Source organism: Melanostigma gelatinosum, assembly GCF_949748355.1.
Source record: "Melanostigma gelatinosum genome assembly, chromosome: 18".
NCBI lineage: Eukaryota > Metazoa > Chordata > Actinopteri > Perciformes > Zoarcidae > Melanostigma > Melanostigma gelatinosum.
Window position 1 is genome coordinate 19,745,394 of NC_136651.1, and position 27,507 is coordinate 19,772,900.

At 43.5% G+C, this 27,507-nt stretch overlaps 1 protein-coding gene across 1 annotated transcript in view; it reads right to left on the reverse strand.

Moving 5' to 3' along the window:
* dcc (DCC netrin 1 receptor) overlaps positions 1–27,507 on the reverse strand; it is a gene marked incomplete at both ends in the record, with an annotated part of 265,559 nt that overhangs the window by 8,038 nt on the left and 230,014 nt on the right. The window contains 3 exons of the mRNA XM_079290162.1: positions 2,091–2,239; positions 18,577–18,873; positions 23,479–23,625. Coding sequence (XP_079146288.1) covers positions 2,091–2,239; positions 18,577–18,873; positions 23,479–23,625 — 593 coding nt within the window. The remainder of the gene's footprint in view (positions 1–2,090; positions 2,240–18,576; positions 18,874–23,478; positions 23,626–27,507) is intronic.

The window sequence follows — 27,507 nt, forward strand, 5'->3', positions numbered from 1 at the left end:
TGTGTAACTTCCTTCCTCCTTCCTCTCTCTCTTCCTCAGTCTGTTCAACCCTCCATCTGCTTTTCTCTCCTTTTTGTCTTTCTATTCATTTCTATTCCAGTGGTGTCCTTAGATGCTGATAAACTGGGCGGGTCGATATACTGAAGATATCGGTACAGAAATACCAAAGACATGTTTGATGTCGTTTAGTGTCTTTACACCTTGCAATAAAATGTGTTTTAGGTGATTGGATCGCAGTCGAACAGTCGGACAGTGCTTGACCACATGGAAGTACAATTGTGTAAATGCAACCAAAATGCATTGAGGACTTGTGATCGAAGCGGCTGACAGAGATGCATTGTGAACACTATTCCTTGCACTGCTGATTGTTGTTGATTGTCTAATGTTATGCACCACCTGCCATGACAAATTCCTTGTATGTTACATACATTGGCAATAAACGGATCTGCTTCTGATTCTGACTCGGGATGCCCCCAGAAGTTACTGGTTCTATCGGTACTTTAGAAGTTCTCTCTGTCTCTGGCTCAGTACAGCGTGAGACAAGAGAGACGAAACAGTAGATGCTGAGAACTCCGGTTGTCTCAAACACAATACAACCCTCACAAGTAAGAGAGGAACCAGCAGCAGTTCATCACAACATGTGACCAACAAGCAGAACATCAGTCTGTTTGTGGAGCAGGTTAACGTTAGTGACTCCTTGTATTGCTGCTTAAGAAAGACTGTTTGTATACGTACAAGAATAATAAACCAATATCGATTGATTTCTTAATTAATTGTCTATTTTTTTCACCAAAGAAAAAATAACTGATAAGAGAATCGATAAGGAACCGAACCGATAAGCAGTATCGATAAGAGTACTATTATTGATAAAATCATAACGATACCTAGTGACCACATTGAACACAAGTTTAAATACAATCACGTTTCTAATCCACATTCAGGAGCGATGTGAGCGGTGTGGTGTCACGGGTTGACACACAGCGTTACGTGAGATAACTAGAAAATAGCACAGGCTCAGGCGGGAAGGTCAGAAATAGACAGAAGCAGAATTCCGCGGAAGGTATTAATAAGTCACAGAAACATTTCCTGCAATAATTCACCTTTCGCCTTCTGGCTGTCTCTCTCTGCAAGCACCACGGCCCTCAGTCCTCGTCTCCATCCACACAATTGTGCAACTATAACATAGTATATCGTTGGCAGGTTGGGCTCAGGTGTTTGACTAATGCTAACGTGTGTGTGGGGGGGGTAATAAAAACCCCAGACCCACTCATCACTAGTGGGCTTGATGATGCCCAAAATGGGTCCCATTTTGGGCATATCTTCATCATGATTTTGATTCGATTTCTGGGAGGGAATAAGCATCCACTATTCCCCATGAAAGAGAAAATACAACCAAAAATTAACCTCTTTTTGTGACAGATGTGTTTTTTATTCCCTTCTATCCATTTTAATCACATTGGGAACCCTAGGATTTATCTAGCGACCCTTTTTGGGGGGTCTACTGCAGGTTGGGAACCAAAAGGTTGGACAATCTGCTACTTTGCTTCAGTTGGAGCCAAAGATTTTAAAGGATTTCTACTTTTGCTCCTCTACATTTACTGTAGGAGGGAAGTGTTACTTTTTACTACATATATCATTCATTCTCAAATATTGCATAACCAAGTCTCCATTTGACTTCTAATTTCCGCTGTTTTAAAGAAATCTGATCGTATTTTAAAAGGAGCCTGTTTTATCCATTTAAATGTAATTAAAGCAAACACCTCCATGTTTTCCTGTTGTGTTGATATATATAGTCATGTGACACTACCCCTTTGCTGCTCGCACTTTTTTACTTTTCACTGTTTTAACACATGCTTTCATTTACTAATTCGTTCCAATTTCTACTTTGCTGTTTTTTTTAAAATCGCTATTAAGTCATTGAACTCAACACAGCACAGGTGTTTCACATAAAAAGCCTTTAACCTCCACAAACAGAATCCAACAGTGAGCATGTTTGACACGGACACGCTCGAGCCCAGCGATCGACCTGTGGTGAATAAAAACGAAATCAACAGTACATTTCCTGCAACATCCCCTCCATGCAGACTTACGTTGGCGGCCGAATCCTCTGCAAGTTTAGTTCCGCCCTCATCCGGTAAGTCCGGCGCCGTGGGGACTGAGACGGGCAGCAGAGGGGAGCGAGCCTTACCGGCCTGGCCCAGAGAGGCCGTCTTCACCTGGGGCTTCGGGAGGCTCGCAGCTGGGTAAGAAAAGAAAGAAAGAGTTGTTGTTAGTTATACAGACATTTTGACCAAACATGAATCTGGTGCTCATCATTTGATACCTTGCTTTGTTTTTTGACATTTGGTGTTCTCGTAAATGGTTCTAATTTAAAGGAAGAAATCCTGAGCAAAAACAAATCAAACTTCAGTGTAATTGAGTTGCAAGTCGAGAGTTGAAAAACAAGTCAGAGACAGAACTGTGAGTGTAACACCCCCGTACAGTTGTCATAAAAGGGGGTTATTAGCAACAGAGACAAGGTACCAGGCTTTGTTTAAAGTTGGGCATTGGTGGTCTGATTAGCTTTCTTTTGGAGTCAGCACCAAGAGGCCATTTGAAGAAGTGCATATCTGGTGCGTGTCATACTCAAGCTACAGGGTGCCTCTGTGCCTCGGTATTAGATGCCGATAGGCGCTGACCAAGCTGCGGTATTTGACGAGTCGGGAATGAGAACGAGTTGGACGAGAACAGTTTGATCTGATAACACATATTGATTAAATCTAAATAACAAGTTCACATGCAACTAAGTGGACTATTGACCGGTGGACCCGAGGCCTGGGCCAGCTATCCAACCATCGTTTTCCAATTCACATTGTTCATTGAGCATCCATTCGTCTATTTCCTCATCTAGTAAATGCACATTCAAACATCTACCTGCCGCTCCATACAGTCTTCAATTATGCTTCATTTATACATTTTCTAGAACTCAAATATATATATACAACCCGGCTAATCAAATTGTAGAGAATTCCACAGTTTGACGCCGACCACTGAGATACACATCTGCTATAAAGTAATCCATGATGCTGACAATACAAATGTCCTTCTTTGATCCATCTCCTTTCACTAAACAACAAATACCAGATAAGTAAACCAAGAAGGGAACAAACGGACCAGACACAGAAGAGAACAAACTAAATGAACAAGAACATAGATGAATAAATACATTCAACTGCCTTGTCTCCACAGCATTGGGAAGTCAAGTTTAAGGATGCTTCTTTACAAAGTGAGACAGAAAGGGAAAGAGACACAACATGGGACAGGAAAAACAGCAGACTGAAGAGGGATGTCTCGTTTTTTCTCCCCCTCCTCTCCGATTCCCTGAACACCCTCCTGATGCCTGAACACATCCTCAGGCTTCTGCTACCCACAATCCACTTCCCTCTTTTCCTGCACTGCACTCCTTCACTTCCTGATCAATAAACATCCATTCTCCCTTTCTGCAAAAAGAACACAAAAACGGTCGGATTAAAACGGCCTTTGACGTAGAAAGTCTTCATGTCAAAGAAAAGACAACTTTGTATCCATTATAAACAAACTGCGCGCAGAATATAGATCTTACACAACAAATCCTGAACCCAAAAAGTGATTTCTGATCTATCACCTATGGTTAAGGTCTGGTAAAGGTGAGGAACATAAACTACTTTGTTAAAGGGTACAGACAGACGGTGGTCATGTCAGTTGTATTTGTCACAGTAATACATTCAATGTTTTAAGCACACATCTATGAAATCAGTATATCAGAAATAGTGTTAATGTAGTACAATTTAACATATAAACTGATTAAATTGTGACTTGGAAACATTTAAAGTTTTTAAAAAATACACTCTGGAAACTCCTGAAAATAATGGTGTCAGTGAAAAACATGCCTGAACTGAATGGAAGAGTCTGGGACTTTCACTGACCCCATTGGGAAAGTGAAACTTGAGTTGGACCATACAAATATTACACCATTATTTCCAGGGCAACAAAGTAGGAGTTTAAAAAAAAGGTGGAGCATTGGCTCCAGACGGAGGAACTATACCAAACAGTGTTCTGAGCAAGGTAATCGGTTGGACTCCGGGGTCTGCTCGGGTTTGCTTCTTGCTCAAAGAATAAACTCTGTTGCATCGAACTCTGTCTGCTTCTCTGATTTCTTGCTGCTCCAATAGCAGTAAAATAACAGAATAGACTAAGTGTTGGAGCAGTAGTTAGGACTTCATCGACTGGCCAAGCCTGAGCTCCTGTTTTCATAAACTCACGGGGAAAAGAATCCGATGTTGGCTGGAGGTAGAAAACAGGAAACAAATGGTGGTCTCAGGTGTCAAAATAAGACACTTTATCCACCCATCCAGTAAAACAAGATACATAGTGGAAGGGACTTCTAAACGAAAAGAGCCCAACCTTTGTCTTGTACCTTTGTGAGTGTCTTGGAAGATTCTGTCCTGTTTACATTGGCTTTTACATAGTCAAGACTCAAGATGATCCAATCAATCACGGTCGCCCTAAAAGTAGCATGCAAGCATCATGTTGGGAAATTCAAGGTCACTAGAACAGGTTCTGAGATCCTGGTAAAAGTTCCTGCAGCTGAAAAGGACCAACTGACTTCCACATGGTTACACATTTAAATTGCATAAGCTTGTGTGTCTTCGGTCCACTGGAAAATCTGTCCTTTGAGGAGCGTCTTCACTTAAGAACAAGGATGCAGTTAACACACAAACACTGTGCAGAAACCATCTGCTTGCACAACCTCCTGCTGAGAGTAAAGATGTATTTCAAACTGTTGAATCATATCCTGCTTTTATGCAAACAACATGACAAAATTGAAGTAAAAAAAATCTACCGTAGGATTCCAGCTGAGAACAGTGAAGACAAGCGCTAAGTATTTCTATTCCAGCAATTCTTACCATATGAAGATAAAGTCCTCATCCGCTGTGATTTACCTGTACACTGACATCATCATATACGGTATATATGTATGTATTATACACTGATTACTGGTCTTCATGAAAATGCTGTGAGTTTTTTTCTGGTGATAACAAACATTGAAGTCCATTAACTACACACCCTGTGTACTTCACTGGTCTTGTTTCCTTGGTTTCCATTCATTTCTATGAAAATCAACTTGCAGAAACTTGAAAGTGTGTTAAGTGAGGGAGGGAGTCGACTTTTAGCGTTGCTGACGTTACTTACACTAGAAGAAGGTAAGCAGTGGCAGAAGAGAACCTTTGACAGCTTGGCTAGCTACTCATTGCCTTACTTTTAGGGGGGGGGGGGTGACCTTTCAGCTCGATGGGAGGATTACGTCTTATGTGTTCGATCTAATTGTACATATGTAATTTACACCTCATATTGATCGGATCAGAAAGTCAACCAGACCACCTTCAGATCTTTGCATCTTTTGCAACACGAGTAGTAAGAATCGCCATTTATATTTTTTGTCGCTCAAGACCGTCTCTGTATCACTCAGTCCCAGTGGGCCTGTTTTACTCAGTCGTACTGACCTTGTGTGACTCGTAATGTCTGCGAATGCGGTGTAGAGATCCCTGCCAGCTTCATTTTAAAAATGAAGCTGAACCAAATGTGTTTTTATGACTTCTCAGCACGCTGCTGTCAGACTGAATCCAGACCGAGCTGAGCTCCAGAAAAAAGACATTTTGTGGGAAAAAAACGACAATGAACTGCGGCAGTACAGAGACGATGCAAAGGTTACACATCCACAGTGGAGAAAGCCATAAAAGAGAGTTTCATGGTGCCTGATGCGCCCCTGGGGGGGGGGGGGGGGGGGGGGTCAGGGAGGGATGGGGGCCGGCGGCAGCTCGTCTGCTCAGAGAGGTGGATATATTTACCAGACAAGCAGGTGTGTGGAGGTGTGAAACGCCCGCCTGGGTCACATCAGTGGTGTCTGTCTCTGTTCCGGCGTCGAAGGCAAAGATTGTAAGATTTGCAGCGATAGGAGGTGAGGATGGAAGGGTTATTGATCGGTTTGAAGTAAATACAGTTTAAGATGAGAAGCGTCTTAGAGGAGACATCGTGTCTCTGGAGGCAGAGCGAGCAGACATCTCCTCCGCTCCACACCGGAGCTTGGCGTTTCATTGTCTGCCTGTTTTTATCTTCTTTTGTATTTTCTCTTCATGTCTGTTTGATGTCTACCCGTCTGTGCACCCGGCTCCCTCAACGGTCAGGAAGACAGGTCAACTTTTGGAAAGTAGCTCTAAGTATTTTCCAAAATTGTGTCTTCATCTCATAATTTGTTCAAAATCTGTGAGAAATACAAATTGTCACAGATGGAAAGTATTTCCCAACCAATCAACATGCTACATCCGCATTCTTTCCAGAAGTATGGAGGCACATCTGCGCCAGGGAAACAAAACGTGAGAACACACTCACTCTTATTGCAAATTTAGATACAAATCTAATTTTTGACTTTCAAATTCAATATAATAAATTACGTAATCCAAAATGCTGCCCCCTTAAATAAAAAATGAATTCATTTTAAAATGACGAGAAGTTAAGTCAAAGTGTAAATTCTATTTCCAGGAATTGTATGTAAAAATATGAATTTACTGATCTCATAATCTCTCCTAATTCTGATTAATCTCGAGAAACTCAAAATCTTAATTTAGTAAATCAACTTGTTTTATACATATTTTGGATTTTAAAAGTAGACATTTTGTCTGGCTCACAATTTTTGCAGTGATGTCGCACAATTCAGATTCTTTGAGATAACTTGATTGACTGATAATTTTGACTTCCTCAAATATCTGATTTGGTATCTCATAATCCGAACATCGTATTTTTCACTTCCTACCTCACAATCTTTTAAATATTTGTCAGTTTCATTCCTTTTATCCTCTGTTTTCTTCTCCTGGAAGAAATGGGACATGAGCTACACTGAAAATAAATCTGCAAACCGTAGCTGTATTACAGTTTCAGTGCACATTCTGACCACTTCACCATCTTTTAAACATTTTAAAGAATCTGTCAGATGCCTGCAGATTGTGGACAAATACCCCCATCCCCCCCCCCCCCCACCACACCACACCACAGCTCCATCTTTACGCCACGCCTGAAGGTTCAAAGTCTTTTGAAAAATCGTTTTTCTCCCTTATCTCCCATCTCACCTTCTTGACATGAGGTGGGTATTAACAGGTCGCATGATATGAAAGCAGAGCTTTTTCAGCTCAACATCCGTAGCACAATGCTTTAGTCATTACATGTCTGAGATCTCTGATAATGACTTTTTATATTTTCAAGTCATGTTCGTATTCGTTTATTTATTTTAGACTGAGGCAATATGGTTTTTTCTCTATATATTCTCAGTGTGGGAATGAATCCGAATGATTTTGTTGACCTTCCCTGTAGTACTCCTAAGGACAAACTGGTGAGGCTGCTGTATAGTGTGGAGGGTAATGAACACTGCAGAAAATAAAATAGAGTGTACGATTTGAGAATGACGATAAAAAAACCTCTGTCTTTCTCTAAATGTTGGACCTAACCATATTTAACTATCTTAAAGCTTTTTATTGGTAATAACATGTGCCCTCTGAGGACAGATGAATGGGTACACTTAGAAGCATCCATCACAGCTGGCTCTGCCTTTACCTCCAGCTGTGGCTTGAAATGTCTTTTTCTGGGTATCAGACATTGAGCCAGACAATCCCATTACAGCTTCCAGCATTAAGCTGCACATTGAGGCCAATTTAGGTGAGTAACTGCCCACCATCATACTTTACTCTGCAGATGGGCTTTGGAGGCTCCATTTAAAAAGAGAAAGTCTCAGTTTAAATATTGATATAAAATGAGGGAGCAGGGGGTGGAAGAAGAAAACACCGAGCATCTACTCAAGCTCAAAACAGAAACACAAGGAGAATACAAAGCTAGACGCTTTGACTCCGAGGACGGGTTCAGGTTTTCACGCCATGACAAATATGACTTCACACCATGTTTGCTCTGGGTTTACATTCAACGAATGTATGTTGTAACTTGGCTCAACTTTGCAAAAGCATTAAGCGATTCCATATTTTAGAGGACTTACATGAAACGGAATTAAAAAAAGAATCGTTAAAATGGAAGAAAAACACTTCCTGACTTTCAGTCTTTATCATGGTTCGAGCTCCAAAAATACTGGATCCTACATTTCCCATGATGCAACCCAACAGTGTCTTCATTATGCCTCATTTCCTCTGCATGGTACGGCATGGCTCGACCCGCTTGGAACTGTTCTCTTTTGCTTTTCCATTGGCAACAGTTGTGGATTGTACCTGGTGGTTCTTTTAATGTTACCACCTCTGTGGAAGTTCCAAGCGAGCTGAGCCAATACTAAAGGGTGGACTCAGAACAATGCAGACCACCGATTGGTCAGACACAATTGTCACTAGAGTCGTCACCATAGACTGTATATAAAAAGTGGACGTAGTCATAGCGATTTCACGCATTGGTTTGTGGACTGATGTTTTGAAGCCTTGATTCCGGCGATTTCGCCATCTTAGATTAAGGTCTTCGCCATGTTGTTGTTTTATTCAACCGATAAACGGAAGTTAACATATTTGAAATACGGAGGAGTGACGTAGAGACGCTGTATACGTCTCTGGTAGCGGCAGCAGCCTGTCAATCAGTAAGCCCGCCCTAAAGCATCCTCTGCTTTATGGTCTGTTTGACTCTAAATGGACCATAATGTACTAAATGAACATCATGCTGCATTGAAGAAGACTTGAAACTGGAGATTGAGACCATAAACTCATGTTTACAATGTTTACTGAGGTAATAAATCAAGAGAGAAGTAGAGTCATTTCCTCATAGACTTCTATACAACCAGACTTTTTGCATTTGGAGGAGTCGCCCACTGTTCCGCTGCCTGGTTGTCAATGGCAGGATCCAGCGAGATAGTGGGTTGTGTTGGAAAATGAAAAATTTCAGACCACCTTTTTTCTTTGGACTCTTTCAACACCTGCTCCAACATCAAGGACATTAGAACTGGTGTCAGGTAAATCCTTTTTCTGAGCAGCCTTCAGTCCATCGTACATACTGGAGTATCAACCTTTAGTCTGTTCAAGTGTCGCTCTCTCCTCTCGCCACAACAATCCAATTAAGCCTTGAAAACATCTCATTGTTTTCATTCAGGCCTGAATAAACACACACAAACAAGGCAAACCATTAACATTAAACACCATCGCTCTCGAGTTTTTTTCCCCTCATTGATAGCGAGGAGGAGGTGGGAATCGGTGGAGGTAGCACTACCCCGGCTCTGAGTGTGCTGTGTTGGGGATGGGATGGGGGAGTGTGTGTGGGGGGGGGGGGGGGGGGGGGGTCACAGGGCGAGCGGGAGGGGGGGGGAGGTCTCTGGGAGTTGAGCCGAGCGTCGCCTTGGGCTCGCTATTTCTGAGCGAAAGCTTTCCAGGAGCTGAAAATCAATGTTAATCTGAGGCCACCTGGGCGTGTAAACAGAACCATTATGGAAGTATATACACTCCCACACACACACACAGAGGTGATACACACCTACAGAAAGCAGGAACACACACAACAAACACACCACACACACACACACACACACGCACATACTGTCCAGGGATCATATGTACTGTAGGTCGGTATTTTGTTTTCTCTTTACACTGCTGCAGGCGATCAAAGAGAGAATGACAGGATGAGCCATGGAGGCAGAGGAATGAGAGATTAAAAGAACCAGAAAAACCGACAGTAAGATGGGAACGTAAAAGGGGGGAAAGAGAGACAAAAAAAGAAAAGAGGGAATATCTTCTGCCATTGTTGTTATTCCTCCAGTAGAGCTCACGGTTGAACAACATCTCACAAGCACACTGTAGGGATTTATGGAAGTAAAGTGAACGCAGTAAGTATAGAATTCATTTGAGCGATGTTTAGTTTGCGAGCCGTCATTTGAGAGCAGCATTTTTAGCTGTTTATTTTTGTCAGCTCTTTATATATATTTTTTATTTTCTTGAGAAGCGGGAAAAAAGGCGTTCGCCAATCGAGCTTCAATAGAACGCGCCCGTATTCGGATGTTAGGGTCACATCTTTACAAAGTTAAAGGTGCAGTGTGGAAGTGCTGTGGAAACGTGCTGGACATCTGTCATCTATACCATCATATTAACCAAATCACCAAGCTTGGTTCGGCCTACCTACTTCGAAATGACTTGCGTCTAACTTTTTGTCGCCATTTTTGCAGCAGTTTTTCTGTCGCTATTTTTGTTGAACGTAGCTCGGTAGCTAGCTAACTGCGTGGGAAGACGACATCCTCGTTCTCAATATCGCTTACACTGAACAGCCAATTGCTTTTCCGCAATCAAGGCTTACTCATTCAATCGAGAAGTTGGACATTTTTGATATGATACTGGTCAACAATGCAGATACGATGTTCATCTTCTGGGCACCATGGATATCTGTACCATGAAGCAATCCTACTAATATTTGTCAACTGGGTCAACTGTACTTTGACCATATGGACTTGAGCTTGGTTACTATTTCCATGTTCATCATGCCTTTTTTATCAGGAAACTGGTTCCCCCAGTCTTCCTTGGTTGGCAGGATACTGTTCCTGAGAGGCCACTGAGATGTCTGAATATCTTGTGTTTCAAGACTCACAATCATCGTTTTCTTACTCTTTCATCGCCTTATATTGTAAAATTTAAAGTGACCAAAGACTGTACATAAGAAGTGGACGTAGTCATCGTGGCATCACCCAATGGTTTGTGGGCTGTTGTCGCCATGTTGACTTTTTGCAATCAGTGAACAGTGGTAACCATATTTGGCCTAAAAAGGAGTGACGTAGAGTGACATAGATATACAATATATCGCTCTGGTAGGGATGCCGCTTGAAAGTGACGCTAAGCAAAATCAAGTATGTACAAATATTTAGCTATTGCTTTACTATTGTTGACTATTTGTTAACACCGCCAAAGGGAAATAAGATCACTAAGCAAGCTCAGAATCTTCTTCTTTGGAATTTAGGTATCAGCCTTTATTGCCAAGTACTGGCCCGGTGAGTCGTTTCCGCGTTGGCTAAAAATACACAAAACACAACTGAAGAGAGTCTTATCTTCATGAGGGAGAGGGATGTTTTGTTGAATATAGTGACTCCTTGAACAGCCCGCTCTCACTGCCAAGTCATCAAACACGTTAGCTTGTCAGTGCAAACTACGACTCTCTACATGTCCGTAGTCATGGTGGGAGTAAAGGATGAAGTCAGGTGATGTAGTTTAGTATAAACAGAGCAATAATGTCCACAGGAGGAGGCGGTCGGGGCGGAGCAAAACAAACACAGGACTTTCACCCAGGAGGCCGCTGTTAGTGTCCCGTGTGAGATGATAACTTATTTCAACTTACGTATGTAAATAAGGTTACGTAACTTTACCTAAGTCACAAACGTATCGTCTCCTATTTAACTTCGTCTTTCCCTAAGCCTAACCAAGTTGTTTCCTGTGAATATTGGTGTTTATTTTATACAGACAGTGCATGCATGTAATAAGCAGAACAAACATGACATGCAAAACAAACACTAGACACGTAGAGTGTCATCATTTTGAAGTGTAGGGCCACTGACCAAGCTGTGGTATTTGACGAGTTGGAAGTGAGAATGTGTTGCCTTGGAAAAAAAAAAAGAGAGCGAGAGAGAGAGAGAGCGAGAGAGAGAGAGAGAGAGCGAGTGAGAGAGAGAGAGAGAGAGGTGAACGTATGTGAACTTGAACATATGAAGAGACAGACTGACAGGTAACATGGAGAGAGAGAGAACACGGTGGGAGGTGAGTCGAGCTCAGCTCCAACCCTCTAGCTAATGTCAAGGCCAGTTGCAGTTTAAATGTACATACACACACACACACACACACACACACACACACACACAGACACACACACACACACACACACACACTCTCTCTCTCTGTGTAGCCCCCTTAGGCTAACACATTTAGTTTCTCTGAATACAATATTAAAGCGGCTCAGCAGAGAGAATCAAGCTCAAACAAAGAGGAACTGGAATCTGACTAAACAACCACCAAACTGTAGCTTCAGGAGCAGCTACCACCCTGAGTTTGAAAAAATATATATTGGTTTTGGCATCATGTGTGATAATACACACTTGTTTTTCCTGTTTTCGCCTGAAAAGATTGAGACCAGGCTGTTAGTATTTCATGGATGCATGGTAACAAAAGAACTCCAATCCAGGACGGGGGACATGTTCTACATCGGGAGGGAGGTTTCAGTGAAAGTATATTTCTAGTGAAGATACATAAATTCCTCAGCGTATTGCACTAATAACTTACTACAGAAAAATGGACCGAACACAAGCATTGGTGTCTCATAACTTAAACATTGGTTCAAAGGAAGGAAACATTTCAAAACTCCGGGTTGACATTAGATGAAGTCGTGAGGAGCAAATGCAGGGATTTCTTGAATCGGCAACTAGTGAACATTACAGGAATTGCAGCTGAATCAAGTTAAGTTGCATCATGTCATGTCCTGTTGTGTTGAGTTTGGAATTTTGGCCGTCGCCATCTTCGTTCTTTGCAACCAGAGGTGACATGAGATGGTGGAACTAAGTCCAACTGAACAAAATGTTGAAATGAACTCCCAAAGCAGACAACTGCGTGGTAGCAACCTGTCAATCACAGGGTAGCCGTGCCCTATAGCAGCGGTTCCCAAACTTTTTAGGCCGCGCACCCCCTTCTACATCCCGACCGGGTTCGCGCACCCCCCCCCCCTTAATAAAAAAAGAAAAAAAGAAGCAACAGGGCCTTTTAAGCCTTTATAGCCGCATAAGAATCGAACCAATGAGAGAACAGTTTGCTCGCGCGTGGCATTTGTTTACAAGATTTAGTCCGCTGTTAAATGTTGCAGTGTGAACACAAACCGAACAAAGGAGCAACTGCAACAAAGCAAACGAACTGAAGGTGTGAAAACGCCCTGAAACACTGCAACAAAGTTTCAATAACTTTCAGTGACACAAGGCGTCACTTTTAAAGAGCAATACGGATGCGAGGACACACGCACAGGCTCAGAGGCAGATTATCACATTTAATTTACAATTAATGAGCGACTAATGTAGCCAGGATGTCTGCGGACAAAGCATCGATGCGGCGACACAGTGTTGTTGGACACCGGGATCATGTCCAACTTTTTTGCTTCTTTCTCCCCAATCATACATTCCACCATCTCTCTGGCAGCTGGTAAGCTCACGTCTTCAGTGATTGTGTGCGGTAGCCCCTTTCTCGCTATTCTGTAACCAGATATGAAGCCCGTAGTGCGTCATTTATAGACCAACACATGAATGAGACTCCAGTTGTTTTTGGCTGTTTTGTAACTCCTCCAATTTGGATATAAACAATGTAAGGGGCTTTTGACTTGCACTGGCATGCTTGGTGTTCAGGTGGCGACGTAAATAAGAGCTTCAGACTGTTAGCCAGAACCTCGCTGCACACCACGCACTGTGGCTTTGGGGAATCTGCGTTGCCAATCCAAGTCAAGCCCAGACACAGATACTTTTCATCATATTTCCTCTTTTTTTCCCAGTCTGATGCTCACTCTCGTTTCCTCTTTTTTCACCTTGACTCCGCGATGGGCCGATGTGCTCCCGATTTGTCTGTGCTATCCCTTCCTCCTTTTCGGTCTCCTCCGTCTCATCTTCCTCTGACTCTGGCTCGATTTCTTCTCCCGGTCTCTCCCCAACGCACCTCCGTTCCCCTCGCCTCCGATTCCTCTCTCTCTCTCTGTCCCTCTCCTCTTTTACGACTGATAGCTTCAGATGTCCCACCTGACAGCTTTTAAATTAAAATTACATTTTTTTTTTATATTTAATATTATTACACCATCAGACCGCCATTACACTTTTCCTCTCGCGCACCCCCTAGAGTCAGCACCCCACTTTGGGAATCCCTGCCCAAAAGCATACCCTATTTCAGTGATTTTCCACCACTGTGCCGCAACACACCAGTGTGCCATGAGATATCGTCAGGTGTGCCATGGGAAAATGTCCAATTTCACTTAATCGGTCCCAAAAAATATAATTTAGTTGCTGCAAATAATTTGCCATTGTTGAGTGTGTGAGCCTGCAATATAGTGGCTGGCTAAGTAATAAATACTCTTCCATGCCATTGGGTGGCTATAGGAAGCGCATTAATGACCGTGTTAATTTAAGACAGCAGAATTAAATAATATTGAGATTACGATTGCGAATAAGGTTGCGATGACAAGACGAACAGCGATGGAGAAATATTTGAAAAGGAAAAATGCAGACTCTGAACTGGGCCCTGGACAAAATTTTAACCCAGATGAAAAGCCTCGTATGAGTGGTGGTCAAAGGAAAGAAAAAACGGTGAGCTCGAGGCAATAGAGTGAAAGTTATCTTTCGCTTTGATTTACTTTCACCGGGGATCCGACTGCACCGACTCCGTTATGCTTGATGTGTGGAGAAAAGCTATCCAACAGTGCCAAAGTCCCAAGCAAGCTTAAACTTCATCTCCAAACGAAACATCCGTCACTTCAAAACAAAACCTGGTGTGCCGCGGGATCCTTTCAATGTAAAAAGTGTACCGTGGCTCAGGAAAGGTTGAAAAACACTGCTCTATTTGACTCTAAATTTACCATAATTTACAAAATGAACATCATGCTGTATTGAAGACTTGAAACTAGAGATTGAGACCTTACATTTATGTTTACAATGTTTACTGAGGTAATAAATCAAGTGAGAAGTAGAGTCACTTTCTCATAGACTTCTATACAATGGCTCGCCCCCTACTGGCAATTAGAAAGAATGCAAATTGAAGGCACTTCTGCATTGTCATCACTTTTCAGAACCCACGGGTTGCGGCCTGGACACATGAGTTCATGTCACGTCAAGTTCAGTGGTGAATACACTACATGTTGTTGGGCTCTGACCAGATGGCTTCAACATGTGCTGTGGACAAAGGGAATCAGGCCTTCACTTTTTCAAGCACAGGTCTCATCCTGACTTGTAGTTTGATGAGAACAAGCCTCCTCTGGGTGAAATTTCACACTCAGGTGTGAATTCCCCCTCCCCCCCAAAAAACCATGGTAACCGCTGCAGTCTCATTGGCCGAAGGCCAGGAGACCCCAGGACCCCTGTGGTTCAGCCGATGTTCTATAAAACTGTTTTTAGTTCACACCTCCTAGCTTTCCCCCTTCAACCTCGGTTGAGTTAGGAGGCACACAACCGCTCTCTTCGCCCGGACCCCCCCCCCCCGTCCAGGCCACAGAGAATCCAGCTTTTTCCAACTCTCCCTCCGGGGTAACAGGAGGCACACAAGGCTCTTCGCTCGGACACCCCCGTCCAGGCCACAGAAGAACCAGCTTTTTTCCAATCGACCTCGGTCGAACAGGGAGCACACCACGCTCTCTTCGCTCGGACACCCCCGTCCAGGCCACGAGGAAGCCCCTCAAACCCTCATCAAACCCTGACAGGTCACGAGCCATTTCGCTGGACGAAACGACAGTGTTCCACGTTGAGTACGGCTCCACTCAGCCCGCGAAACGAATCCGCATCAGCGATCCGTTCTCTGCTTTTTGTTTCTTTTTATTTTGTGCACAAACCGGCACAGAGGAGCCCGACGAAGCCTCGCTCCTCTCGTGACCGAGGATTCCCGGCAAGACGCGCAGACACGTCGTCTCATCCGAAGTTAACTGTTCTCCCTGCAGCGAGTACAGACCGGACCTGCGTTTGCTCCAGCCACGCCATAACGGACCGAAGCCGCGCCAGCTCACCGCCGCGCGACACACAGCGCCCGCTGCAAAGCCGCGCCGACCCGCAAGCTCCCCCCTGTCCCCCTTCCCGACGAGGAAAACGGACAGCTTTGCCACAAACACTTCCACGTTGCAACGAAGCATCTACAAGTAAGATTCTTGGCATTTGGGCATAGCTTAGCTTAAATTAACGTAAGTTTAATTCAGGCCATTCATTTATATGTTGATATTCCCGTGTTTTTGTGTGTTTAAGACTGTCGCGTGATATTGAGGTATTACGCAATCATTACGGAACTCCTCGCGGACGAGAGAAGCTCCGCTGTATTCGTGTATTAACTGTGACTGTTTGCTTGGATTTATTTGATTTCTTTTCATTGGTTTTACTACACTTCGTGTAGTATTCTCTGCTCATTAAATCAGCTCTGTGAGTGAAGTGTGGAATCTCGGCTATTGTACATAACTGCTGGCAGTTCTACCGACAACGGCACGTTATGTACGATACGCCAGACACCCCCATTATCACTACAACGCGGACAGCACGCAGAAGTCTGATCCATGAGCCCCCACCTTTTTTCCTCGTTCCTCCTTTCACGAAACACGCACATACACATAGCTCCTAGTTCTACTCCTGGGGAACCTCGTTCAAACGAGCGCCTCACATCACGTGCTGCCCAGGCACACGTGAGTACATACAGCAGCCTAACTGCCATTTTGTCCGGGTCCCTCGACTCCGCCATCTTTGTAGTTTTTAGCTGTAGTTCTTAAGGCCCCTCCCCTTTGGCCAGCGTCACTCGACGCCGCCATCTTTGTAGTCTTTAGCGTAGCTGTAAGACTCCCTCCTTTGCACACACACACACACACACACACATACACATACACACACAGACATACACCCTCATCCATTTTATTCATTCTTTAGTTTAGGCATATAAAATTGTATGATAACGTTTGTTGGTTGCAATATTAATTGATTTGATCATTTATTATTTTGATTCAATAAACTCTGTTATACTTTCAGGAGCAGTCGTCTGTGATTACTTGTGCATATGTATTTGATGAGACTGTATGTAGTGGCCTGTGCTCGAACTTAAAAAACTTCACTGTCACTGAATGTGTAGTCATACGCAGACTATTGACATTATGAGTGACTACTAATTATGAGACTTAGTTTTATCGTTTGGTTATTGGTCCCTGTTCGCAGGGTGGTGCCCCGTTTATATTAATAATCATTAATAATTGTTACATACATCAATAATTCTATTGATGTCAAGAATTCAGTTTCTTAAATGCTGATAACCCAAACACGCTCCTTTAGATCCCAACAATGTATTATAATTTATAAAAATATTTTCCCATCATCTTATTTTCTCATTGCACAGCTACTGTCTTCCTCAGTTGCTCTGCTTCCAGTGCAGCTTGTTTTAAGTAGAGATTTTATCCAATCAGATCTCACCTCTGTGTCTCTAGGTAGAAGAGAGGCCCGAGGCCTTCAGACTCACAAGTGCATCCATGTGCAGTTTAAGTGAATGGGGACGATATTGTTGATTGTCAGATTCTTCAACCAATCAGATCTTTAGTTTGACATGTTGGGCGTATTCTTTGACGTGTCAGAGCTGCTAGCTGGCCTACAAGTACGTGATTGGTCAGTGGGCTAGCCTGACGTGTTGGGCGGTGACAATCCCAATATCTGCTGCCTCTGTGGAGCGGACATTTTCAGCCCTCAAACGCATTAAAACGTATTCAAGAAATACAACTGGGGAGGCTCGACTGTCTTCACTGGCGTGCATGAATCAAGAAGGACTTCTTACTGGAACTAAAACACACGGATGTACTGAACAACGTGAGATTAAAGTCTTTATTAACAAAGAAAGGAGGACTTTGTCTTTAAATAGTGAACAGCAGCTCTGGTAAGTTAATGTGTTTGTTTTTACATCTGCAGTAGCTTTAATATGCTTGTTTATAGATTATTATTTGTACAACTTGTTTTTATGAAGATTTTAGTTTGGTTTTATATGTGATAGGAACCATTGTTACGGCCAGTGTTGCACTGGGGACATATTTAGCAGGTGCCTGTGCTGGCAACTTGGCGACTTTCTCATTAAATCTGGCGACTTTCCAAAGCCTCATGGAGGCTTTTTGTCAAAAGCTACTCGTGACAAACTTGTTCTGGTGTTAATGGAGAATTTTCTGGTGTTTTGACGTTAAAGCACGTACGTTCTGCACTGTCATGAACGAGCAGCGGGAGCTGCCGTGAGCACCTCCGCCGCCGCCCACAAAAGCCTCGCGCTGCAGGCAGAGCAGAGAGGAGACGCACTCTCGGCAGATAGTGTATCTATAGGTGTTGACTTCATTTTTACACGAAACAAATAATAACCGTAGCTGTGTTTCAGCTGCAGGACAGCAGTGAAGGCCCAGGTATAAAATGCACGGCCCGCCACTGGTCAAGTCTGGTGTAATGTCATGTGACTTCTGTTCACGTCACATTATACAGGCTATTCCCATCCAGCGTTTGTAGCTATACCTGCGACGAACAATGTAGTAATGTAAGTATTTCACGATCTTTTTATAAACCTGACCAAGTCTTTTTGTTGCCTAAACCGAAGTATGTTGTTTCTTTTGAAGATTGAAGTTTGTTTTGAAAAGACTGTATGCATGTAAAGAGCAGAAATTGACATGTGTTGCTGGCTTTCAAAGGAAAACGAACAAACAACAAGAGGTAACTTTTCGTGAGCAAAACAGATCATAAGAACTGTTGTATGAGGATATGTTGCATTATAACATAACAACAAACAACAACATCTGGGGATGTTGTAACCTTTGCTTTGTGAAATAACCGTCTGTACTCACTGGACATCATGGAGGTGTACACCTTGGGGTCGATGGTGCTCATCGGCGGTGGCAGCAGCGGGTTGGTGAAGCTCCGGAGCGGGTGGGTAGGTCGAACGCAGGCCGTTGGAATGGTGCGACCGCCGCCGGCCTGGGCCTCCTCAGCAGCAACCGCGGCGACAGCAGTAGGGGCCCCCGGGATGGGGCCAGGGATGTGGTCCGCGGGCGGTGCTGAGGAGCCGGGGAGAAGCGGAGGAGCCTGCTGGGTTTGGGGCTGCTGCTGGAGGAGAGGATTGATGGAGGAGTCCGAAGGCATTGCTGAGAAGGAGATGAAGGGATGAAGGGCAGGGGGTAAGGGAGTGAAAGGGATCAAGGATAAAGAGAGAGTTGAGATGAAGGAGACAAGGGAGACACAAAACATCCAATAACTGTAAAGAGTGAACAGGCATTTGGAAAAAAGAGAAAAACACTGAATATTTATCAAAACAAATAAACAGCAGAATTTCAAACGAGTGAATATTTTCCCTCAAAATCCTAAAGCACTTCTGTGATTTTTCATAGACAGCTTCTGCTTTGATGTAGGCAGTAATATGGCACTATTGTGAAAATCCCTGCTGCTGCAGGAAGGCCGTGGGGTCGAGAGTGTTTCTGACAGGAATGTAAATGTAGTCTGCATGGTCCTTCTGCTCCATGTTTCAAGACCTATGACGCTTCCACATGTGTTTAATCCCCAATAGATTGAGGCGATGGATGCATACATGCTACAGCCTGTCATTTACATACTGAAAGGCTCACAGATCTTAATAACTTCATTCAAGCCATCGATCTCTTCCTCGCGAGCAAAGAAACCCCGAGCTCTGCCAGGTTTGCACTTTTGTTCTCGTTGAGTGTGGAGTTTCTCAGCGTTTCTGCATTTGGCTGAATGTTTTCCCACTGAGAGAAATCCCATATTTCTATCTTGTCGGAGATACACTTGTGGGGGGGGGGAGTAAATCCTGACTGTGTGGAGGAACACGCCCTCGGAGGTGACATGTGGGAGATGAAACTCCTCGTGCAGCCACAGCCAGTGGGATCAGAGCGACCACGGGAGAGAGAAGACGGCCGATAATTACATGTGGACTCGCTGTGTGCGTTCATCAAGCGGCCGAGATAAGAGGAAGAAACGAGAGGAAGAGCTGAGAGAGAAACACTGCCCATGGTAGAGGAAAGAGAATGGGAGAGACTGAAGAGGAGACCAGAGAGTTTTGTTTGTTTTATTTCACAGAAGAATGCTCTTTTTTTTGTTTGTTGTCTCAACTCATCAGGAAAGCATGAACCAAATGTAATTAAGAACGGTGGCCCTGAGAGCTGAACCACAATGCACATCAAGAAAACGACACGAGCAAAATCCTTGAGGGAATTTCTTCAAATTTGGCGACCACCTGAGTTCAAGGATGAACTGATTTGATTTTAGAGCTCTCAGGGTTACCGTAGCTAAGAACCAAAGACAAGAACATTCCAGTAGAAGAAACGTGCTGCGGCTTCAGAAGCAATAGCCAATTTAAAGACGCATTCAGAAATCCAAAAGAAACAAAAACACGCTGCCAATACAGTGAAGATGCAAAGTAAAAAACAAACAAACCGTACCTATAGATACCGATTCATTTGCCGCTTATCTTTTCCAAAATTGACCAACATATTTACGTAACTATTGTAAAAGGTCTCTAAATCACGCTTCAAAAAGGCCAAGTGTTGACAATGACTCACAAACTTCTTCCGCCAGCAATCGACCAATCAGAGCTTTGTAGGTGGGATCAAGAATGCTCTAGCACGTAAAACAGCGAATGAAACGGCCTCTAAAGTGGCGACAAAATGGAGGTTATGTATGTAATCTTCTTTCGTTAACAGCCAGATTAGTACGATTAAATAACGGTGGTAAAGTCATCGTCCCCTGTACAGCATTGCAGACGTTGTGTCTAGCTACATTATGAAAAACGGCATTGAGACAAATGTCCCAAAAACTGGTGACAAGCGATGAGACAGACGCAACCTTGTTCATCTTGTTGTAAGTCGACTTTCAGAAATAATAACTCTGTGTCGACCGGCAGTTGAAACATCCCACTAAACATATCAGAATTCAATATGGGAATTCATTCTGATTCCCGGGCTAACACATTACAATATAGCAGAATAGCAAAGAAGAACCACAATCAGTGGAACTAACCCGATATCACCCCTCTGCTCGGCACGCAACACTTCCCCTTCGCTAATCCACCACTTGTGTCACAGCGGTGTTATTGTGATCCGAGCGTCAGGGAACAGTCTGGATGCATTTAAAGATGGCAATAACACCGTGCTGTTTAATAACACCTCAGATGTCTTTTTCCTCACAGTGGTTGTGAATGAGAGAGTCTGAGAGCATCAGTCTGCTGGTGACTCACAGTGGCTGAACGGAATGCATAACAAGTGTGTTTAGACACAAAACACAATGTGTGTGTGGGTGACAACACATCCACTGGTTAAAAATCTCAAATAGAGAGGAGCAGTGATTTATTGGATTGTCTGTTATTTGCAGTGTCTGCGGAAGAAGGTAAGCTCCTAACAAAGGACTGGTTTTCTGGTTTTATAACAGAGTTACAACAGAGTTTAATCTCTTGTAAGGTCACATAAGTGCACGAAATAATTGCCCTGTTAAAGGAGCAAAGAAGTACCTATAATAAATTGAAATAATTGCCCTGTTAAATTGGCCTCTAGTGGTGAAGTTGCAAATTGCATATCCCTTCAGCCCTATACTTTTAGAGGTGTCGGGGAGCTACAGTGACCAAGTAACGAAACGTAAAAAAGAGCCAGTGTTTGGTTTGTCCGGTCTGGGCTTCTTTAGAACATGGCAGTGCCACATGGCAGACTCCTTGAAGAGGACCCTTTTTCTATGTAGATATAAACGGACCATTCTAAGCTAACGAATACACAACAATTCTTAGTTTCAGGTCAATATACACGAACGAAATCATAGCTATGAATATATGCTACCATTTCTACAATATATCTATATATTTACTGGCGATCAAAGCACATCGATATATTTTTCCAAACTGTTGTTTCGGTCATGAATACACAAATATTACTCTCAGTAAAAAATACTTTTTTGTTTTGAAAGGAGGTTGATTTCAGCTTTTTTACTGCAAATAAAGGTGTCAACCAATCAAGTTGAGTTATTTATAAAACAACAACACAGAGGCTCTGTAGTCTCTGTGAACCTTTCAGCACTGACAGAAACAACGCAGACCAGATCTACTCCCTCTGTTCTTACCTTCCACAATAAAGCCTCAGATATATAATCCTTACAAGCCAGAATTTTGCTTTTTCGTGTTATTTGTCACAACCCCGGGGTGTAAAAAAAGTTTCCAAAGAAGAGAAAAATATTTGAACTGACCCGCGTACAACTCAAATTCCCCATTTTCACTACATGTGTCTTGCACGGATTAGCAACAATTAGCCAAGTGTGAAATGCTGAGAAGCTCACAAGTCAAGTTTTTGAGCTGGAGTCCAAGTCAAGTCTCAAGTCTCTTTTGGTTGCAATGAGCTTCATCATCAGCTGCATGCCACCCAGATGTAATTACACTGTCTTTGTCTCCAGACAGCATGAAATAATACCAGCTGACATGTAAAAACAATAAAAACTTGCCCAATTGAAAAAATAATTCTGACGACGTCTCTCCAATTTCTTTCTCGTAGAAGGTTAAATGGTAAAGCTGACTTGTTTGGTGTTTGGTTTTCTACTTCCTCTACTCTGTTTACTGGCGGATTACAGGAACTTGTAAAGTGTAGCAAACTGTAGCGTCAACTTCCTACCTAACGACGCAGTTGCTGAGTTTATTTGCTCCAACCTGGTTGGAAACGCGCATTCATTTTTGCAGACATTTCGAAAGTTAGCTTCAAATTCTCTTGGCAATTCAATGGAAACCTGACTAGCTGACCTCACAAGCTTTTCTTGCATTTATCAGATCCCAGATCAGTTCAACCACTGAATGACGTCTTGCTCAAGGACCCTTTGACAGGCCGCCCTTGAGCAGTATTATAATCAGAATTCTTTGTCCATGCGTGAATCGATTCAAAGTCATATGAAATTGATTTCAATTTCAGAATGCATCCAACAACTTGTGCAGAGAGCAACGTCTTCCTGTCTCCCTGTTTCTGGGACTCGTAGTTTACTCCTTATGGAATCGGTAAGAAGCTCAGTGTCTGACTGTTTGTATGGCTTTAAAGTTTAAGTTACCTCCCTCATTAACTGCCTCTCCATCACTTGCTCATTACGTCTGCCTCTCTGTCATTGCCCCCCGTCAGCTCATTGAAAGTGTGTGCTTTGCCATTGGGTCTCCCACTGTGTCGGCTAATTCAATGACTCTGAAGCCTCCCCCTCGTCTCTCTGCTGCTGTTAAACCACTGATACAAGCCAACCAGGAATTAGGCAATTACTGAATTACAGCTCCCCAGCTGGTGACTTTACATTGACTGGGGCTGTTCGGTAAATTGTTGGCGTAGATAGTAAACGCAGTTGAATTTGTATTTAAAACTGATTGAAGGCTTTCACGAGCACACCTATATGTGCTGTTCATGTTTTCAACAGCAACCGCCAACACAAGCAATTCGGCTGAGAGTCACCAGTTAACACGGCCGCTCGTTAAACTAGAAACACCGGTGGTGTCTGCGCCTGCACGCTATTAAACGTGTTGACAACCACTGGACTGTTCATGCTTGTGTTTCCACTCAACAAAGTCAAACCTCTGAGTCTGTGTCATGGTGTTTGAGGTTCTGTACATGGCCACATAGTGGTGCACGGGGTAGGGGGTAGGGGGTAGGGGGGATTGCCATCGGGTATCTCTGTCCCTACAGTAGTATCTGCAGTATTCTCAGAAGTATTTAATGGCAGTAGTATTGCAGTACCTGGTGTGTATCTGTCCACGGTCAGGCTCGGGAAAGGCATCGGTCTCAGGCTGAACTTGTTGTGAGTGAAGCCGCAGGATGGTGAAGGCAGGATACCAGGGTACTGAGAGGAGTCCAGAGCCGGCACCGGGATGGCACTGACCACCGCTGAAACAGAGGGGCCAAACAAACAGTCAGTAAACCAGGCTGCAGTGGGACAGACTGCTGGAACACAGGGGCCAAGCAGCCAGTAAACCAGGCTCCTGAAACAGAGGGGCCAAACAGACAGTAAACCAGGCTGTGACAGCACACAGCATATATTTCAGTGAAATATTAAATATTGACATCAATCCGTCCTGCTCATTGATTGTCAACATTATCTAAAATGATAGAGAATTGGTGGGAGGGACACCTCGCTATAAGCATGTACAGATCACATCTCTCAGCTGACAGTATGAATCGGTAACGCAGAGAATGCATTCAGAGAAGCAGTCCGACCAGACAGAGTTCACTTTGTGACCTTGAGAGGAAACTGCAGGGAGTCAAACTCAGCGAGACTGATTACACTGCCTCAGGTACACAACACACACACACACACACACACACACACACACACAGAGGGGCCTCTTATCTCCTTAACAGGCTTGAAGAGACAGTGTGTGTGTGTGTGTGTGTGTGTGTGTGTGTGTGTGTGTGTGTGTGTGTGCGTCTCTCCCGAGCAGGCCATGTTTGAGTCTGCCTCTCGCTGTCTCTTTTCAAACACACATCGTCATGCTGGAGGTGCTTTCAATATTGCATTTTACAACATTAATGAATATTTACCAGCCAAGACAGAGACGCTGGGATTGTTTTTATGGAGTGAAATTAGTCACAAAAGCGTATTGCCTGAAAAACTCGATGTTTGTGCAGAATTTGGGGTGTTGACAAATGAGTTTTCCAATCAACACACAAATACCAAGCAACTGGAACAGGGGCTTCTGAGATGTGTCATGTCACCTCTGAGGGTTCAGTTCTGAAAGTAGGCTTACAAACGTCCACTTTGCGTTCCAAAAGTAACTCAGCAAAGAACTTAAGTGATTGATCATGACTCACGGCATCTTATTATGTAGGCTGGCCTCATCCAGCACTCGTGGTTATACCAACGGAAAGTAATGCGCCGCAGTTCATAGATATCCACCACGTTTTTTTTCCGGGAACAAGAGGCCGCTGTTCATTCCCCATGTGAGCAGAGAAGTCAATGTTGATTTACTTGTGTCATGTAGTTACGGCACTTCCTTAGTTAATTCAAGCCAAACTAAACCCAACTAAGTATTTGACCATATTTTATCACCTCAACCTCACCAAGTGGTTTTGTTGCATAAACCTAACTACGTTGTTTCCGTTGAAGACGGAAGTTTATTTTGAAAAGGCCGTATGTCAAAGAGGAGTAGCTTTACGTAAGACGTCATGAGAGCGGTGTAAGATACACAGCATTATGTTGCTTCAGGAGGTCTGGTTGTCATCCTGTACTCACTACTGGAGCCTTTGTGGTGAGGTGACCCGTCATGTCAAACTCTTTCAATTGAATTGTAAGCGACTGACACAAAACACAGAGTGCTCCTCTCCCCCGCTGCTTCCTCTTGAGCCACTCGCTCTGATTCTACTAAACCCTGATCAATACCAGTATTGATTGGAAAGTAATGACAATTTCGAAGCAGCAAGGCTGTGATCAGCAGCTTTAGGAAGTGTGTGTGTGTGTGTGTGTGAGTGTGTGTGCTGTTTACAGTATTTGTGCTGTGATCATTTAAAGAGAAGCAGGGTTTGATTACAGCAGCGGGATGACCAGAGATGAGCAAGTCTGATCAATACCGTTATTGAGTAAGAACATTGATGACTTTGGTGCAGTGAGCTACAGGCGAATGGAGGAGTGTGTGTGTGTGTGTGTGTGTGTGTGTGTGAGGAGACAGAAATAGAAAAAGAAACAGAAAGAGAGCGTGATAAGGACATGTTTCTGAATTTGGGAGACACATATCAACAAACACATCTAATGAGGGATAACAAATAAAGAAAGATGAGAACTGGAGATATAATAAACAGAAAACCTAGAAAACATGATGACAAAAGAAATGACAAAAGAAAGGAACCAAAGGAACAAGCAGAAAGGGTTGGAATTAGATGATAATCAGAAAAGACAAGACAGTAAAAAAACACAAAGGCCGAGCAAAAATGTAATAACAATTAGCAGTAAGAGGTGACAATCAGGTCAAATGTTGCAATGAATGATTTATACTGCAATCTGAAGAGGAAGAGGACAACATGATTCTCTCTCAGCCTCTGTATTCACTGCCTGCATCCCGTCTCTGTGACTCCTCACTTGTCTCTGCTGCCAACATGTGCTCGACATGATTCACTAAAATGATACACACCTTCTTTATTTCACCTTTGAGTTTGCATCATTTTGGATTTGAACGGTAGAAATGTGTCTCAAACAGCACAAAATTGTAAGCAAAGGGTATTACACAAATATGTTTGTACAATAATGCAATATTATTACACTGTAATTACACTGTATATGAATTGAGCCTATAGGGTTTATTACCCAAGAACATATCCATATATATATACATTTCTGTGGGAATGACATTGTTTGAATTTGATCAGGTGAGATGTTTAACGAGCGGACATCACTGGCAGCTTTTTTAATGTAGAGCAGGGATTCCCAAAGTGGGGTGCGCGCACCCCTGGGGGTGCGCGAGCTGACTCTAGGGGGTGCGCGAGAGGAAAAGTGTAATGGCGGTCTGATGGTGTAATAATATTAAATATTAAAAAAAAATGTAAATCAGTCGTAAAAGAGGAGAGGGACAGAGAGAGAGAGAGGAATCGGAGGCGAGGGGAACGGAGGTGCGTTGGGGAGAGACCGGGAGAAGAAATCGAGCCAGAGTCAGAGGAAGATGAGACGGAGGAGACCGAAAAGGAGGAAGGGATTGCACAGACAAATCGGGAGCACATCGGCCCATCGCGGAGTCAAGGTGAAAAAATAGGAAACGAGAGTGAGCATCAGACTGGGAAGCTTCACTTGGATTGGCAACGCAGATTCCCCAAAGCCGCAGTGCGTGGTGTGCAGTGAGGTTCTGGCTAACAGTCTGAAGCTCTTATTTACGTCGCCACCTGAACACCAAGCATGCCAGTGCAAGTCAAAAGCCCCTTACATTGTTCATATCGAAATTGGAGGAGTTACAAAACAGCCAAAAACAACTGCAGTCTCATTCATGTGTTGGGTCTGTAAATGACGCACTACGGGCTTCATATCTGGTTACAGAATAGCGAGAAAGGGGCTACCGCACACAATCACTGAAGACGTGAGCTTACCAGCTGCCAGAGAGATGGTGGAATGTATGATTGGGGAGAAAGAAGCAAAAAAGTTGTGCATGATCCCGGTGTCCAACAACACGGTGTCGCGCCGCATCGATGCTTTGTCCGAAGACATCCTGGCTGCATTAGTCGCTCATTAATTGTAAATGAAATGTGATAATCTGCCTCTGAGCCTGTGCGTGTGTGCTCGCATCCGTATTGCTCTTTAAAAGTGACGCCTTGTGTCACTGAAAGTTATTGAAACTTTGTTGCAGTGTTTCAGGGCGTTTTCACACCTTCAGTTTGTTTGCTTTGTTCTGATTCAGGGATTAATATGATACAATGTTGCAGTTGCTCCTTTGTTCGGTTTGTGTTCACACTGCAACATTTAACAGCGGACTAAATCTTGTAAACAAATGCCACGCGCGAGCAAACTGTTCTCTCATTGGTCCGATTCTTATGCGGCTATGAAGGCTTAAAAGGCTCTGTTGCTTCTTTTTTTTTTTTTTTTATTAAGGGGGGGGGGGGGGGGGTGCGCGAACCCGGTCGGGATGTAGAAGGGGTTGCGCGGCCTAAAAAGTTTGGGAACCGCTGATGTAGAGCAACCACAAAGCAACTATTGGTCAGAGGATGTCGGTCTGTAGACGAATGGCATTAACTCACTACGAGTTGAACGAGTGACCTGAATCACGTCTGGATTTAGCTTCCTGTCTGCTTTCC